General features: G+C 34.9%; 1 protein-coding gene across 3 annotated transcripts in view; it reads right to left on the reverse strand.

Moving 5' to 3' along the window:
• The window catches only part of LRFN5 (leucine rich repeat and fibronectin type III domain containing 5), a 295655-nt gene that overhangs the window by 7580 nt on the left and 273528 nt on the right, over positions 1-14547 (reverse strand). For 2 of the 3 annotated variants that reach the window (XM_070431766.1, XM_070431772.1), the window contains exons 3-4: positions 10147-11551; positions 6209-7397 (exon numbers count right to left, since the gene is read on the reverse strand). In XM_070431766.1, the coding sequence (XP_070287867.1) occupies positions 6458-7397; positions 10147-11531 (2325 nt within the window). In that variant the 5' untranslated portion in view covers positions 11532-11551 and the 3' untranslated portion in view covers positions 6209-6457. Of the gene's footprint in view, positions 1-6208; positions 7398-10146; positions 11552-14547 lie in introns of those variants that run through there. The other variant, XM_070431773.1, reaches the window with a different exon arrangement.

The raw sequence follows: 14547 nt of genomic DNA on the forward strand, positions 1-14547 counted from the left end.
AATATGCAAATCAGCCGAACTGCTGAATGACAGGTCACTATGATGTGCACTGACCACCAGGAGGCAGATGCTCAACACAAGAGCTTCCCCCTAGTGGTCAGTGCACTCCCACAGGAACAATATCAGGAACAATTCATTTTTGAGAAACAGACCCTAAAACACTTTTCACTGAAATCTTGATAAGATTTCTCTTAACAAAGATTTATCCACACTTTTTTTTTTTTTACTTACCAGTTCTTGGATTAATTGCAATGGACTTTTATAATTCTCTATGGCTACTTCTTGATACATAATACTATAAAGGTAGAATTTTTAAGAATATTACTCTAGTTCCTAAAATGAGTAATTATCAGTATGGAATGCACTTTTCCTGCAAGAACTTCAATAAGAGAATAAGGCCAGAAGCTAGGCTCATGGCTGATGAGTGCAGCAACAGTGGTGGGAGCCTCTTCCACCTCTGCAGCAGCACCAAGGAGCAGTGAGCTGAGCAGTAGGGAGCAGTGAGGAGGCAGGCAGTAAGGAGAAAGGGGTCCCGGACTGCGAGAGGGATGTCCGCCTGCTTGCTTAGGACATCCCCTGAGGGCTCTTGGGCTGCAAGAGGGCACAGGCTGGGCTGAGAGACTCCCCACCCAGTGCATGAATTTAGTGCACTGGGCCTCTAGTTTGTAATATTTGATAAAATTGCGAAGTTTTAACATCACCTTATCTAGGTAATTTCCTACTTAAATATGCACCCAGTAACAAACTGCTACTTCCTATGTCCCACTTCATATAGTACCACATTTTTAGGATAACTCAATTGCAATAATATGTTTATCATTCTTTCTATAGTGAGTGATCCCCTGTACTGATATAAGAAGGATAGTTTCTATTGCAAAACAACACCAACAACAACAACAAGCCAAGCACGCACACACAAAAACAACCTAAAACAAAAAAACAAAAGACAAAACAGATTTTGTTTATAATCCCAGCATTATTAATCTTGGATGAGAGGGAAATGATTGAGTAATCTGAGAGACCTTCCTGCTTCCAAATCTTGATAGAACATTTATTTAGGTGTAAAATTCCAGTCATTAAATTTGGTTTATTTTCTCTTTTATCCATGAAATTTTAAAAATGAGATATTTCTTATCCATAACTGTAACTCAACTAACATTTAACTCACAAACATAATAAGATGAATTATTATTGTCATTATTATTATTATCATCATTAACTGAGGAAGAGAAGAAAACTATGCCTTTCCCATCTAATCCACATCTATGTGAAGTCCTTTCCTCCAAACACTTCACACATAGGCACCTCCACATCCAGTTAAAGTAGAAATACTACTGGACTCTCCCTGAGACCCAAGAAAAGGCTTTGCAAGGAAAAGGGAGTAGATCGTCTTCGTTCTGTCTGATCTAACTGAACATTGCCTTTTTAGCATTATAGAATGCAATGGGAATTCGATCACACTGAGAAGAGAATGGGCTCATATCTGCAGTCTGTTGAAAAACGTTCCATTACCTTAGCAATTGTATGTACAATACGTTGTTTTATGTTTCTGGAATTTTGTTAGCTATTGGTATTTTAATGATTGTTTTTAAATTTATTATTGTGAGTAAACAGGGGTGAAACACTAAAATTTAGGAAATGAAAGTCAATTGATGTCAATGTTGTGATAATAGTTCTATTATATTTTTAGCTTTATAAATGAAACATTTAGTTTTCCTTCATTATTAATACAAGCAAATAAACTAAATTAAAATTTAGTTTGCAAGTAAGAATTTTATGAGTGCTTAAAAAAACAGTAGAAAATACTTGACAAAAAAAGATAAATGGAATATGTTTACCTTAAACAAATTCCTTAAATTCTTGTGGAGAAAATATGTATTATTCTGTAGTGGTCTTGTTATGTTTTTAGATGGTGTACAATAGTCCCACAACTTATATTCTAAAATTTTTTTAGTAAAATATATATCTATAAAGCAGCTGTAATCAACTGCCTGAAAACATAAAATAGGTTATTGTGACATCAAGTTTACTAACTACATTTAATGAAAAACAAAACAAAAACAGAACAGAAAATAAATTGGCCACAATGAGGGTGTTAACAGTATCTAATTTAAATTATTGCATTTATTGTACTTCTGTATTAATCTATTTTAGATTTAAAATAAATAATATTGTCCAAAACAAATTTTGTTTTTTTTTAGAATTTTGAGGCAACTTTTAAAAAATATATATATTTTATTGATTTTTTTACAGAGAGGGATGGAGAGGGATAGAAGAGTTAGAAACATTGATGAGAGAGAAATGTTGATCAGCTGCCTTCTGCACACCCCCTATTGGGAATGCACCCACAACCAAGGTACATGCCCTTGACTGATATCGAACCTGGGACCCTTCAGTCTGCAGACCAACGCTCTATCCACTGAGCCAAATCGGTTAGGGCTTGAGGCAACTTTTAATGCTTCATTATCCCTTTATGACACTCAGATATTATATTTGCTTTTTAAAAAGATCTACTTTCTACTTTAATAAGATTTTGACATTTTCAAATTGGAGACAATTATTCAAAATAAACAAAAAACAGCAAAGGAACATATATAATTTAAAATTCTTGAAGTAAATCACTGTAAATGTATTACTGTTAATATATTTTACTATTGAACAATCTGAAATCATAGAGTAAAATGGCTAAAAATAAAAAAAAAAATTATGAACAAGGAACCAAAAACCATATATATAACCTATACATAGTCAACACCACCAAATAGCAAATCATATGTTTTGGGTCAAATACATACATACATACATACATACATACAAACAAACATACATGGCTGGTTAAATAAGGAATGCAAGAAACGACAAAGGAAAGCAGCAAGAAAGAGACAAAGAATTTCCTGCTGATAGTAATATAATATCTGAACCACAAATCTCTCCACTGTGCTCATTAACAAAAGATGTTATTACTGTACCTCCCTTACTTATCTATCCACTCATTCATGCACCAGAGTCATTATTGTGTTTCAAATTTTATACCAGGTACCTTTAATCAATCTCAACCTTCCCATAGATTTATTTTTTAGTTACTTTGCACTGAAACTACCATGAGCAACTTTTTTCCTTATACTTATAAGCAAACAGAAAAAAAAGACATTTGAACTTCTTGATAGGCCAATATTTTGTTAATCTCTCAAAATACAAACATTTGGAAAGAAGGGAATACAGGACTTTTTATCACTTCTAAGAACAAGTGGTCAAGCCTTTGGTTAATACACCCTGAAAAGTCTTGAAAAAGTAATAAAAATTTAAATAAGTTCAATAGCATTAATAAAACAATAAATTTCACATGGCTGGATATTAAAGATTTCCAAATGTTTATGAGAAATAAAAATATTTAATTAAAGTTTTATTAGAAACATAAGCAGGGAATAGATTTAAAAACACACACACAGACAACTGGAAAATACATGAATCAGTATATGCTAATCTTCTGCCTATGTTGCCTATGATTTCAGAGCCAACTTGTTCACAATCTTAATAATGCCAGAAATTCCTTCTTTGGGGATTCATTTATTTAAGTCTCAAAAGCTTTTCTATATTCATGATTTTTAAATATTATGTAGGTAAAAACTGGAAAGGAATAAAATAATATACTTTTCTCAACCAGCACCGCCTAAGAATCAAGTAATTCATGGTACATAAAAATGTTTAGTTGGGATTAGAGCATTATTACAGAAAGACAAATATCATATGATCTAATTTATATGTGTAATATACAAAATAAAACAAAATGAAACCCAAGCTCATTGATACAGAGAATGGATTTGGTGGTTGTCGGAGTGGGGGGAGGGGGGATGAGGTTAGGAGGGGAGGGAGGGCAAAATGGATGAAGGAAGTCAAGAGGTACCAACTTCCAGCTATACTAGTAAATTAAATAAGTCATGGGGATGTAATGCACAGCATGGTGAATATGGTTAATAACACTGTGTGTATATTTGAAAGCTGCTAAGATAGTGTATTTTAGATGTACTCATCACAAGAAAAAATAATTCTGTAGTAACTCTGTGTGGTGATGGATGTTAGATTGTTGTGATGATAATTTCACAATATAATCAGATATGGAATCATTATGTTAATACCTGAAACTAATATAATGCTGTATGTCAATTATACCACAATTTAAAAAAGAAAAGTGTGTGTATCAACATGAGTTAAAAATAAATAAAAATACTTAGTTGGTATTAGAGCATTATGACAAAAATAGTGCTGAAAATACACATAGTGTTTTTGATTTTATAAACTACTACAACACGTGATCTTTTTTATTCTTCACAAGAGCTATGTAGCTGACACATGTGTGCTGATTTGATTTTAGAAATTGTGAAAGGCAAATGTCAGAAGCAGGGCAGAGAAGGCACTTAGGAAACATCCCAGCCAATAAAAGCCCATTAGACAATTATGTTCAAGACTGGCCTGGAAAGTAATCTCTAACTGCTTTCATCTTGCCCTCTTTTTAATGTCTTCACAATGAGTCATGTGTGATAAGAAGTACTTCTGTAAAGTTAAAATTAACTGAAAATTTTATATATGCCTCTAACAGAAGGAAATTAAACTAATGATTGACATTCCTCAGCTGTGCTTTAAATGGTATTTCAAGTGACATGAGTTAATAAAGGCTTATTATATTATGATTAATTTTTTTTCTGCAAGGTTCCCACATGAACCTTATTCTCAAAACAAAACCAAAAAATGAAAAACCATTAATGTTAACGCTCATTTACCAATCTATATATATAAAAGCCTAAGTAACCGGTTACCAGCCAACCGTTCAACCATCAGACCAGTAGCTATGACACAGTGAACAACAGGGGGAAGACGCTCAACACAGGAACTGCCGAGCTGCGGTGACTTGGCAGCTGCAGTTCTCAGGTGACACACACAGAACCAGAGAGAAAGGAACCCGATTCCAGGGTGCGTCACCTGAGAACCGCCCTCTTACAATCCAGGAACACTCAGGGAATGTCGGAGACCCAGTTTTGGCCTGTTCCCCAAAGGCTAGGCCGAGGGATCCCACCTGTGCATGAATTCATGCACTGGGCCTCTAGTCTTTAATAAGAGACCATCATGTTAGTGTATAATGTTGTAAGGTTTTCAAGTTGATAGAAACATTTATCTGTAGACCTTGATTTCAGTGAATATAAAAAACATCACATTAACAAGAAGCAATATTGCCAAAACCGGTTTGGCTCAGTGGATAGAGCGTCGGCCTGCGGACTGAAGGGTCCCAGGTTCGATTCCGGTCAAGGGCATGTACCTGGGGTTGCGGGCACATCCCCAGTAGGAGATGTGCAGGAGGCAGCTGATCGATGTTTCTCTCTCATCGATGTTTCTAACTCTCTATCTCTCTCCCTTCCTCTCTGTAAAAAATCAATAAAATATATTTAAAAAAAAAAAAAAAAAAAAAAAAAAAAAAAACAAGAAGCAATATTATTGCCTGACTAAATTTAAATTCTTTTTTTTTTAAGCAGTAAGATTTCTAATTACATTTCATCTCAGGCTTTTGTTAAAATAATAAGTGAATTTACTCTAAAAGTTAAACATTCAATTCAGAATCACAGTGCAGGAAGGAAAAATGAAACCACTATCTGGTTAATGAGCGATGACTTTATATTGTTTATAAATGTGATAAGAAATTCATTTAAAGTTTTTTAAATTACCTGGTAATAAAAATAAACATCCCTCTGATAAAGGCAGTCTTGTGTTTTTGTCTCCCTTTTTAACTTACATCGAGAAAAATATAAAACTCATTCATTTAGCAAATGTGTATTAAATGTAATGAAAACACTTTCATATGCCCAGGTAGATGCATATAAAATTGTGGCATGTAATTTAAAATTGAACTGTATATTTTTATAAATGCAAAATCAATTGCATTTTTTTCTGCTTCCCACTGAAAAAGTATGTCCTGGATGAAAAATATCATAGAACCATTAAGGCATCAGAACCAAAAATGTTTTTCAGAAGGGTACTTATTTTAACACTTGTCTAGATATACTTCTTTAATATTTTATTTTAAATAACGTAACAACACAAAGTTGTTCTCTACAATATTTGTCTAAAAACAAACATTATTGTTATTGAGAGAAATGGGCAATATATTCACTGGAAAATACCAATTATTCATAGGTGGTCCTTTTAAGACTGGAGGAGAAATATCATTAGTTATGCAAGACTTTAGTTTTCCTATGACAACTTTCATTTTGTGATTTGCTATTGCAGAACCTGGAAGCCAGTTCTTTTGGGGAAAGGCACTGCTACTATGTTATGCTTTTTTCCTAGAAGGTTTCTACACCTTGGTTCTATTAAGCCATGTGTCAGAGAAACAGGACTGAAATTTCAAATTCCAACTTCCTATGTGAGTTCTCAAAATAATTTTTTCATTAAAACAAAACAAAACAGGTTACACAGTGCTTTCCAATATACACTCAGGATTTGAAAGAGTTGTTCTTCCACTACACCCATCAGAAGTGTTGGGCTGAATTAACATCACATTCATAGACATGCTTCTTTTAGAGAATAGTTCACATGCGTTCGGTGAATTAATACAATAGTATTCCTTTAATTCTCCATTCAGGGAGTCCCTGTGTCTTGCCCTGGACCTCTCAGCGGGCAAAGTGAGAAACTTACTTGGCTTTGAATGTGCTCTTTTAGACGTGGGCCCCTCTGTGACAGAATCAGGAGGTCGGCGAGCTAACTGCAATGCAGTTGAGTTGTTCCTGTTAGTGTTTTGGGACTCAACATTTGTGACAGCTTCATTCTGTGGTTCGGTACCTGGCTTTGTGCCTGTCTTTCTTTTCTGCTTTTGGGACACAGAAGTGCTTGAAGTCCAGGTAGGAGGCAAAGCAGAGGTAGTGGTAGAGGAGTCCTGACTTGAACAAACTTCTGAAGATTGTATCACACTGTCACTGGCAACTTTACAACATGGAGCATTCTCTTCCTGCCCCACAGCTTGCTTGGACATGGACTGGGGCAGCGTTACACTGCAGCCTTGCATCTGAGCCCCATTCGTTTGCGAGTAGACATTGCTGACCTTGGTGACCTTGTGTTGGCCATTGTTGTTACAAACCTTATACCGGATCATTAGAATGATGATGAAAACCAGCACGGATGCTACAATTATCCCACCAATAATAATAATCATGGTGCCTCCCAGAAACTGGGACTGCATGAAGTGGCACCGCACGTAATCCTGTTCCGTAGTAAACTGGATGCAACCCACGACTCTTGTGGCAGTGAGGGAAGTGATGCCATCGTCATATATCGCCAAGACACACAAGTCATACATAGTTCCAGCAGCCAGGTTATTGACAAGAAAAGTTTTGCTCGTAGGAGGTATCATTCTGAGGGACAATGGAATTTGTGTTAATATTGAAAAGAAAAACATATATACACACAGAGTCATTATGACTTCAGCTCTGTTTCATTTCAGCGCTCATTAAGATAAGCCCAATAATAGCAGACATGAAATATGGGGAAATGATCTAATCTTATCCCAGTTAAAATGGCTAAAAGTTAATGTTGTATTCTGCACCACGTCTTTGAAGAGCTTATCAATGACATTGCTTGGCAAAGCAGAAGTCCAAATAAAAGCCACTGCTGAGAAATAACTTATGACAAATTGCTTTTGAAAGGTGTGACTGTGACATTATCAGACTGCTAAGCAAATCCATTTAGCACTTACAACACCTCTGTGACTAAAAGCCAATTTGAAGGAAGGGAAAACACTGACAATCACATTAGAAACCAGAATGGAAATGCATTTTGAAGTGTTTATTTTCCAAATCAGCTAAAAGCTGCTATGGAATGGCACCCAGTAAAACCATCTTTAATAACTAAGATCATTACCAACATTAAAATATTTTTAGAAATCTCACCCATCTCTTAATCCTTCAACACTTGGTTCCCTGTATGTTTTTATCTGAATATGAGGTTGATGAAAATGTATGAGTGATATCCTATAAACATGAACAGGGCAAGGCTTTTTACCAGAGAGCATCAATCCCTTGACCTCTCCATTATGGGATGATGGAGTTACTTTCAAAACAGTTTCTAAAATTTGATGAGTCTATAGTATCTCTGAATCCATTGCATTACAAAAGTCTTCTGTGGAAGACTTTTCCACTAACTCAGTAGTAACTTACACTATGACCAAAACTTACATTTAATGTGGGGGGAAAAAAAGGCTTACAACTCTATCTTTTCCTAAAAGAGAATTTTGGAAAAACTTGGCAAAACCAACATATTATACAAACTAAGCAATGATGTCTAACTGTACCAGGAAACTCTTAGGCGAGAGTATGAATTTGTAATTGAAATCACCACCATTTAGTGAGTGCTAATAAATAACAGGCATTACTAAGCATTTTATATACATTATAATTTAATTTCTACAATGACTGTATGAGGTAGGCATTATCAGAATTTTACACATGATAAACATTTGGGACCGGATTTCAAGCCATTTCCTTAAATAGAACTTAATTGTCATGGCAGGGTTAAAATCTTGAAATTTAGAAAATAGAAACTAACCTATTTCACAGAGTTAATGTTTAAAACATAGAATGTGTAGTAGCTACAGGAAGGTAAGGGGATAGAGGTGGATGCTTGTCTTCACTGTGGGTTAAATAACTCATAGCTCAGGTGAAAAGCTGAGTATAACAAAGACCCAAACTACAGTGGGGCCTTGACTTATGAGTTTAATTCGTTTCGAGACCGAGCTCACTAAGGAGCTCGTTAAGGACCTCGTTAACTCAAATTACTCTATCAACTCAATGCAAAAAATCGGCGGAGAGACAGCTGGTATCTCAAAAAACTCGTTAGTCGGGACACTCGTAATTCAAGGCCCCACTGTACTTTATATTAACATACATGAACCATAGTCTATATCCCATGAATTTAGCAATAAGAGAAATATTAGAAACCATTTACTCTAATCTCTTCCTTTTAAAGAAGAGGAAATGAAAACTCAGCCAGGGAGAACCTTGCCCAGGATTGATCACATGGCTAGCTGGGCTAGTTTTGTTTTTCCTACCAGCTTATGCTCATTTTAAAAAACTTATCTCATTTCCATACATGAGTGAAAACCAAATTATCTTCAAGAATTCACATAGGTATAAAAGAACTGAGTTGATCTGATTTCACAAAAGATATATTTCAAAGCCATGATTTTGCATCATTTCCCAGGATTAATAAAAATCTATCATGAGTGAAATTATATGAAGGGATAAAAAGGTATACTTCCAACTGAAAATTGGACAAGATGTGACTATAAATCAATGAGGCTGAACTTTAGAAAAACATACCAGAAATTCTTTAGTCAGATGCAAATTCTCTCCATCAATGTCCTTACAAGAGATTAAATATGTATCTTCAGTGATACTCTCACTGCTCAAAATATTTATAAAGTTTCCCTTTGGAACTGTCTTAAGAACCAGTGTATATGAGACAACACACACACATACACATAAGTCAATCACTCAAAATATCAGTCTCATTATTTTATAGTTACATCCTATTTTTGACCAAAAATGGCAATACCCATCTTGATCACCCACCTTTTTCATAAGACTTGGCTCCAAATGGCTTTTGCTTGTTTCCAAAATTCAAATTCACCCTCAAAAGACGATGATTTGCCACCACTGAGGATATTCAAAATAGTATGACGAAGGTTCTAAAGATAATTCCAAAAGTGCTTTGAGCAATGGCAGCATCATTGGGATAATGGTATAGCCTCCCAACATGACTTCCTTGAAGGAAAGAACACTCATATGGATATGTAAGTTCTGGTATGTTTTTGACTTTTTAAAATAAATCAATCTTGTTCTCTGATAGTCACATCTCTTAGAGGAGGGGGGGAAAGTAAGCATAATATTAGATATAAATTTGAACTCTCTAAAAACAACATCATTCAAAATAGTTTCCCACATGAATTCATCTTTCACAAGCCTCACATTTTAAGCCTTACACTTAAAAATGAAGTAATATAATTACAATATAGTGTAGCACTGACAATTAAAAATATCAGAGTGCCATAAGAAGCCCTACACTAAGATGCATGGCAAGTATACAAATTTGCTTAATTTTCCTTACCTGTAAACAAGGGTGTCATCGTAAGTACCATTGTACTGGATTTGAAACATACGTATTCCAGGAATATTTCTTTGAAAATTAAATTTAAGTAATGCCGTAGATGATGTTGCTTCTGCCACCACAATTTTATCTTGACTCATCTTGGTATCACCGTTACTAGTGCTTGCATTAGAACCTGACTTAGTAGAAGTTGAAATATCTGAAGAACCAGGATCAGACTCATGGATGTGGTTTGTACTGTTCAGTAAGTGAGGGAGCTTAATTATGTGAAGATCCACTGTTTGTGTGGCTTCCCCTGCAGGATTGGAAGCAATGCAGGTAAAAGCACCTGTGTCCTTTACAGTTGTTATCATGATGTCAAGTGTTCCATTATCATACACCAGAGATCTTGTTGCATTTGAAATCAGCTTCCCTTCAGGAGAAATCCAGTGAATTGCAGGTTCAGGGTCTCCCCTGGCTTTGCACCTCAGGGTTGCCCTTTGACCCTCTAGGACTCTCATCTCATGTGTATGGCGAGTAATGAGAGGGGGCTCACACAAAAACTCTTCCTCGGGAATTGACCAAAAATAGCGACCAGTTAAAAGTGCTGGAGAAGCACAGGTCTCTAGGTCATCTTCTCTGGACAGACGCCTCAACCACAACAATTCACAATTGCAATGCAAAGGGTTTCCACCAAAGCTTAATGCAAAAGTAGACGGGTTTATGATTCCTGAGGTCACGAGTACCTGAGCTCGCTGAAAGAGAGGGTCAGGCGGTAGCTTCTGCAATTTATTTGATGTTACGTCGAGCCGAGTCATCTTGTGCAAGTGGGAGAAAGTCCCCTTAGGAATGTTATCAATCATATTGTGATCCAAACTGAGGGTGTGCAAGCTAACCATCTTCTCAACAGCATCCCAAGGAATTGTTTCTAAATTATTATAGGACAGATCCAGCTCCTCAAGGGCAAAGACATCATCAAAGGCTGTAGATGAAATTAAAGTCAGCTGATTGTTGTTCAGTATCAAATGGTGGAGATTGGAAAGCCCACTGAACATATCATTTGTAATTTTAGTCAATCTGTTGCTATTCAAATGCAATGCCCTCAGATTTCGTAAGTCAGCAAAAGCATGCGGTGTAATAAAACTTATTGTATTCCTGGATAGAGTCAGGTCCACCAAGCTGGTCATATTGGCAAAATCTTTCCTCTTAATATTTGTAACAAAATTGTCTGCCAAGCGCAGTTCCACAGTTCTTCTGTCAATGTTTGGTGGAACAAATAAAAGCCCTTTCTTGGCACAAAGGGTTGCAAGATTAGGAGACAAAATCTGACAGACACAACGCTTTGGACAGATCTGAGCTCTCACTGCTATGCCAATGAAAAACAGATAAAAAAGGAATTTTTCCATTGTAGATCAGATTTAAGAGCCTGTAAGGAAAGACAAAATGTAGAGTTAGCATTTAATCATTTCACCAAGTTCGTTTTCCTATTAGAATAATCCTTTTTTTTTAATCCAAATTGAAACAGAAACAATTTATTAATTTGTTTATTTAACAAATAAGTATGAAATATCTACTCTGGACCTGAGGATATTATGGACACTAAAATAAAAATAGACCATTCACGGCCTCATGGGATTTACAATCAAATGGGGAAAAGAAGTCAATAGATTACTATAATCCTGTAAATTAAGTGTTATTTTTGAAATATGGTCAGGGTACTCCCTGGGTGCACACAAAGAGGTATTTAGCCCAAATTGTAGGGTAGGAGTTCTGGAAAACATCCCTTAGACCCCCAAAGACATAAGTTCAAAAGCTTAGACATATTTAAGGATTTGCAAGTATTTCAATTTACTGGCCTGGGGAGAAACAATAAGAGACAATATTTGTTATTGTTAACCTTGTGACATTACTAGTATATTTGAAAATAATTAATTTTTATTAAATTTTATTCATCTTTATGAGTTATATTAAACATAGCACAACCTTTACATTCTAACAGTTACACAAAATCTTATTCTCAAAAATAGAAATGCTGAAAATTTACCACAAATGCTCTGAGCTTTTATGATATTAGAAAATTTTACTTGCTATAAACATGTATTTTTGAAGATAATTTTTGAAGATAAGTTATCAAAATACTTGGCAGTGAATCCAAAAAGATGTCATATTCCATTTTCTTTTTCTTAAAATCTTAATTAATTTACATTTATCCAAATTTAATTTAAAAGAACCTGATGCTTTCATTTTCAAGTTTGATCTTAAGTATTTGCTCTTGAAATTAATGCTCAAAACCAAAAACATATTAATACATATAATTAAAAATTCTCATAATTTACTAGTAGATGTAGTTTTACAAGCCAAGAGGGAAAGTAGATGGAGAAATCACTCAAATTTTTAATTGAAAAAAAAATGAAATAAGGAGTTATTCTAGAAATAATGCACCTGGTTTTCCAAAATAAAACATATTGTTATAGGTTCAATTTACTTTATGCCTATTTTATGCCATATTAAATGTGGTTGCAATAAGTAAGGATTGTCATTTTTAACAAATGAAATAGAGTCATGCTCTAGGTTCAAGACAGAATGACTAGTACTAAGTGAGCCTTTCCAAAATAAGCAGCAAAAAAAGTACAAAAATATATTAAACTATAGTTTTCAGACATCAGAAAAGAAGAACAAAACTGTGTTCCTTGAGATAAGTGAATTAAGAAAAAGAAAACCCCATTATTGCTCCTGGAGACACTTTCTAAACCACGGCACAGAAGGGAAAACAAGGCAAAGCATCAACGGTCTTAATGAATTGAGGAAACAGAGATTGGAGTGCAGAGAATCTTCAGTGGCTTGAATGTATAAGGCAGAGTAGCAGAAAGGCGAGTGTTCGGAACTCCAGTAATCTCTAAATAGAGACAGGGGAGTAAGTACTAGCCAAAATGAAACATTGATTAAAAAGAAACATAGAAATAAAATTGAACAAAGACTCAGTGACCTGTGAGAAGTCAAACTTACATATAATTGCATTATCAGAAGAAGGCTGAAAGGTCAAAATATATTTGAAGAAATAATGGCAAAATTTGTGATTTAAAAAACTGAAGCAACCCCTAAATCTAAGCTCAAAATAATAAAGACCACACCAACACACATGATAATTATACTGAAAAAAAGAAAAAATAATATTAAAAGCAGTCACATAAATAAGACACATCACAAGAAGATAAGGTGAACAAAATAAAAATGATGGCTGACTCCTCACTGATGGAAGATGATAAAAAATATTTCTAAAGTGCTTCAAGAAAAAGGAAGGCCTGTCAACTTGGCTGTGGATTTAACCATTCATAAAAGATCAAAGTAAAATAAAGATATTTTGGGAGAAACAAATGGAAAGATTCATCACCAGAAGAATTGAACTATAAAAAATATAAAAGAATTCTATTCAGTCTGAAAGAAAATTATATCAGATGGAATCTTTAATTTTTATAAATGTATGAAAAACAACATAAATGGTATATCTGTGGATAAGTATAAAATATTTTTGTGCTTTTTAATGTATATAAATAGTACTTCTGGCATAAATTTCAAAAGTTACAAAAACCATCATTCTCACCCTAACCACCAAATTAGCTGGATAAGCTACAAATCATATGTATTTTTAAAAATAGCATCATAATGCTGAGGATGCAAATAAACTTAAAAGAACTATATTCCAGGAAGTGAATCCTCTATGAAAGGGGAGAGATTCATGGATGTTCTCCCATTTTCCCCACCAACAGAAGGCACATTGGAGGGCTCACCAATGTTCTCCTTCAGTAACATGTGATGCTGACCATTCTGGATCATATGAACTTTAGATTCATTTGTCAACATCCATAAAACAATTTTTGAGTTTTAAGAACTTTTTGGCCGGTAAGTCCTTTATCAGATATGTCTTTGTAGTACAGTAATTTCTTCCAGTCTCTGGCTTAGGATTGTTATCTTCTGGAACAACTGTAAATAGACCTAGTCATATGGTGGTGAGGTTTAGAGTGAGGGCAAGTGGATATAGTCCTATGATTAGGTCTCAGTGTTTTAGTGAGCCAATGCCTCTGGACTGTGGTGCATGTACACAATGGAATACCACACAGTGGGGGAAAAAAGAAGGAATTCTTATCACTTGCAACGTCATGGATGGGCCTGAAGTATTATGCTAAGTGATTAAGCCAATCAGAGAAAGATAAGTATCACATGATCTCACTCATATGTGCAATCTAATAAACAAAATAAAGTGATGAATAAATAGGTCCAGAGACATAGAACTATGAACAGACTGATGAATTTCAGAGGGAATGTAGGGTTGGAAGGGTTGGGGGGTGAGATTAATCGGGGAATTTATATGCATATATGCATAGCCCATGGACAGAGACAATAGTGTGGCGAAGGCTTTCGAGG

Source organism: Myotis yumanensis, unplaced genomic scaffold (genome assembly GCF_028538775.1).
Source record: "Myotis yumanensis isolate MYYU_CA2020_CCGP unplaced genomic scaffold, mMyoYum1.0.hap1 SCAF_1, whole genome shotgun sequence".
In the NCBI taxonomy this organism is placed as follows: domain Eukaryota; kingdom Metazoa; phylum Chordata; class Mammalia; order Chiroptera; family Vespertilionidae; genus Myotis; species Myotis yumanensis.